Raw genomic sequence first — 3721 nt, 5'->3', positions numbered from 1 at the left:
AAAAAAAAAAAAAAAAAAAAAAAAAAAAAAAAAAAAAAAAATACATATATTATGATAAGTGGATGGAGTAAAAAAAAAAAGATTATGTCACATTTAAATTACAGTATTAATGACTATGACATTGATGACATTATGGTTAGAACCAAGTTCCACGGAGCGTATGATTATAGCAAATCTGAATTTTATTCTGCATCTATTTTGCTTGTTAGATGTGCAATGGAGAATTCCTTTCAATGGAATTCAAATACCAAACTTGAGTAATGCTTTAATTTTTACGATTATTATTAATTAAATTCGAATTAATATGAAAATAAAAATTTGGGATGAAAATATTTTGCGTTATCTTGAATTATTATTATTAAATATTATTTTCTTTTTTTTTAGTGTTGTTTTATGAGAAATCTCTTGCTCTAGCCGCATTCTCGCTTATATTGACAAGCATCTTGCGATACCTACAAGAATTACACGCTGACGCTCCAACATGGATATCCTCCATCACTGAATCTGTTTTAAAAAGCAAAGTAGGACAAGTGTTTTTAATTACTATTCTGGATTCAAAAGTATCGGCAAGAATCGAAATGAACGAGGATGATAACACAAGTTTGGTATCTCTGGATAGGAAACAGTATACATGGAGATACACGTCCATTTTAATCGGATGGAGCGCTTTCTTATGTATCTCATTCGCTTACATAATTATGCTAATTATTTTTATACCAAGAAACAAATATGAAAGTTTTAAAAGTTAATTTATGAAATTTAACTTATGTATCTTAATTTAGAAAATTTATATTAGAAAAAAAAAAGGAGAAGGAAAAATTAAATATTCATCAAATAATTTAATCATGAATTTATATATGATGTATAAAAAGATAAAATAGTTTGGGTGTTTTAAGAAAAAATTTTGATTCTTCTTTTTTTTTTTTTTTCTTATAAATACATTTATTTTGGAAAAACATGTCGTATTTAATTGAATACGTCAATCGGATCTATTTTTGCATTTGTTAACAGTGCGATCAAGTTTATCTTATTATTATCTTTGTTACATGAGTTATAACAATAAAAAAAGAACGATATGATATACATCAATAATTCTGCGTGAAACTTATTTTAGATGAAACTTCATATACGATTTATGATGCGGCATGAAATGTGCGAGTAATTTTAGCGAACAATAGAGTTTTTAAACTTGTAAAAATTGTAATTACTAATAAATGCTAAATGCAAGAATAAAAAAAAAAACGTGATCTTTTGCTTATCAGAATTTACTCGGTGTTTCGTCAACAACTTCTTACATTATGTACATGATACGATTTAACATTCACGTGAATTACATATGCTACATACACGATGAAATATACATATTGAAAAAAATGAAAGAACAGCTAACTGGAAGAGTGAAAATAATTCTAAATTCGCTTTAGGCTTACATTTATCTTCTCTAAAGTATTGTAATTAGAATAATTGAAAGAACGATTTATACGCGATAAATACGTTGAAAATTGTAGAAAAATTGAAATGGTTGAAGAAATTATGCGAATACTAAAATGCCTATACAAAGTTACGATCAAGAGACAAGATGGAATGATGTAAATTTCATTGTGATTGATATAATAGATAATCTTTTAGAACCCTTGGAAGTGGAAGTGAATCAACTGCATTTCTTTTAGTATACTGTAGTATAGCATCACGACAGGCACTTTGTAGGGTAGATACTGCTGAAACATATAATTATTAGCAAAAAAAAAAAAGAAACAAAATATTTAGAAAAATATTGTACTTGTAAGAAGGAAAAATAACATACCACCATATAGTTGAACTATCCTAACTTGTTTTGTGGTACCATATACATCTACTACAGCGCGTAAAGGTCCTGCTTTATATGGTATGTCTTTTTCACATACACCTTGGTCTTCACCATTAATTATGAAATGCATTTCTGCCTTGTCAGAACCAGCTTGTGGCACATACATAATTCCAATACGACTACCAGCATCTGTGGGTAATATATATTGAGAAGAATCAATTGTGTTTGGTCTGAGAGCATTAAATGGAATAACTCCACGAGAAGTTTGCACATTTACTCCATCTGTGATCAATTTTTTTTCTTCAGATGGGATTTCACCTTAAAGAGAATACATATACAAAAACTTAATTAATAATGTTTAAAACTGTAAAATAAAGTAAAATTATCATAAATTTTTTAAATATAAAATTAATTAACTTAATTAACAATGCTTAAAACCGTATACAACTAAGATTACCATAGATTCTTTGAGCATAACTATCAAAACCATCCCATAATCCATATAGACTTTTTGTAATGGCAAATATCCATGTATTTCCAAGTTTAGCGAGATTAGGCATAGCAAATTCTGGTAGACTATTATTCACAGATGCAGGATCTATCAGAGTCAGTCCCAATCTCATATGTCCACTCCATCCTCTTTCAGTCTTTTCAATTTCTACCAAGAATATTTCACCTGGTTGTAATGGTTTTTCACTGAAAGCCAGAGAATTTGCAAAACTGGCAGTGCGATACGCCACTGTGTTATCTTCGCGTAACATAATATTTTCCCCGTGAGTAGGGTGAAATCTGGTTACTATTTTTCTAGATTTCTCAGTCATCGTACTATATTATAATTAGCTAAAAAGTTGATTCGGAGCACCGGTACTATGAGTTTTCGAGGATATTGCACTTTGATTTTACGAGAAACCTCATTGAGAAAGGAAAAAGAATAATTTAAGGCGCTCCGATATTTCGCAGAAGAGAAATATGATCGATTTAAATGATACATTGGAATGCTTTCGATAATTCACATGATTGTCCGAGGAATCTAGCGGCTGAAAAGTGAGGTTAGACGTCCATCCTTCCAATACATTATTAAACTATTTTTTGATAGTTTATGTTTCAACACTATCGTTATATATATTAATTAAAATTCGTTGCCATAACTAATAATTCGTTGTCGAAATTTTATACTGAAATTGATTTCCAAGAGAAAATAAAGATAGACACAAGACTGGCGACGAACTGACGGATAGGATAACTACTATGAGAACCGAAACAGAAACAGCTGATTGGATATATGTATGACAGTAATGTATATAGGTAAATAATAATTAAAATACTTTGTTATCAAACAATATAATTATCTATTTCAAATTGAATTGTAATAAGAGAGAAAAAAAGATATATGTATAAATATATGAATTGAACAATCAAATATGAATTATATTTGAAAAATATGATTTTAAATTCAATATAAAAGAATCAAATTGTTACAATTTTTTCTAAAATATTATTTATTTAATGTAAAAAATAATTTTTAATTTAAACTATAATTTTAAAAAGTAACATTGGTCGATTTATTTATTTTACGTCACATTGCAAGATAAATAAATTTTGACTATATTCGAAATAATTGATAATTTTAGAAGAAAATTAATTAAAATATTTTTATTTAAAATTTTATAAAAAATTTATTTCTAAAATTTATATGAAATTTGAAAACTGCGATAATATAAATAAAACATAAAAAATGAATAAGAAATTATTTATTTTAAATTATACATTTTATATATTTAAATTTATGTAAATCGATATTGAATATCGATTGAACAATTTATGAAAAAGAAAGTTATTAAATTGTATGCAAATAATTATGCAAATAAAAAATTTTTTTTATCTTTTAATTTCATAATATATAAAATAAAATAT

General features: G+C 26.7%; 2 protein-coding genes across 3 annotated transcripts in view; one reads left to right on the top strand and one right to left on the bottom strand.

The window, feature by feature from the left end:
- LOC102673814 (neuronal acetylcholine receptor subunit alpha-6-like) overlaps positions 1-1242 on the top strand; it is a 3137-nt gene extending 1895 nt beyond the window's left edge. For both annotated transcript variants that reach the window (XM_006617783.2, XM_006617782.2), the window contains exons 6-7: positions 98-257; positions 385-1242. In XM_006617783.2, coding sequence (XP_006617846.1) covers positions 98-257; positions 385-749 — 525 coding nt within the window. In that variant the 3' untranslated portion in view covers positions 750-1242. The remainder of the gene's footprint in view (positions 1-97; positions 258-384) is intronic.
- LOC102674038 (neuralized-like protein 2) lies at positions 918-3074 on the bottom strand. Its single transcript, XM_006617784.2, has 3 exons — positions 2265-3074; positions 1805-2125; positions 918-1715 (listed from the first exon to the last, which is right to left on the bottom strand). Exons 1-3 carry the CDS (start codon positions 2626-2628, stop codon positions 1597-1599), a joined length of 804 nt encoding a protein of 267 aa, XP_006617847.1. The 5' UTR covers positions 2629-3074; the 3' UTR covers positions 918-1596.
- Positions 3075-3721: the final 647 nt, after the last annotated feature.

Source organism: Apis dorsata, unplaced genomic scaffold (genome assembly GCF_000469605.1).
Source record: "Apis dorsata unplaced genomic scaffold, Apis dorsata 1.3 scaffold_326, whole genome shotgun sequence".
Classification (NCBI taxonomy): domain Eukaryota; kingdom Metazoa; phylum Arthropoda; class Insecta; order Hymenoptera; family Apidae; genus Apis; species Apis dorsata.
Note: the sequence above shows the minus strand (reverse complement) of the source record. Positions and strands in the feature narration are given on the sequence as shown.

Coding starts and splice junctions, on each gene's coding strand:
- LOC102674038 (XM_006617784.2), bottom strand. CDS start 2,628: ATGACTGAGAAATCTAGAAAAATAGTAACCAGATTTCACCCTACTCAC. Junction 2,126..2,264: donor TTATGCTCAAAGAATCTATG/GTAATCTTAGTT, acceptor ATTCTCTTTAAG/GTGAAATCCCATCTGAAGAA. Junction 1,716..1,804: donor GATAGTTCAACTATATGGTG/GTATGTTATTTT, acceptor ATGTTTCAGCAG/TATCTACCCTACAAAGTGCC.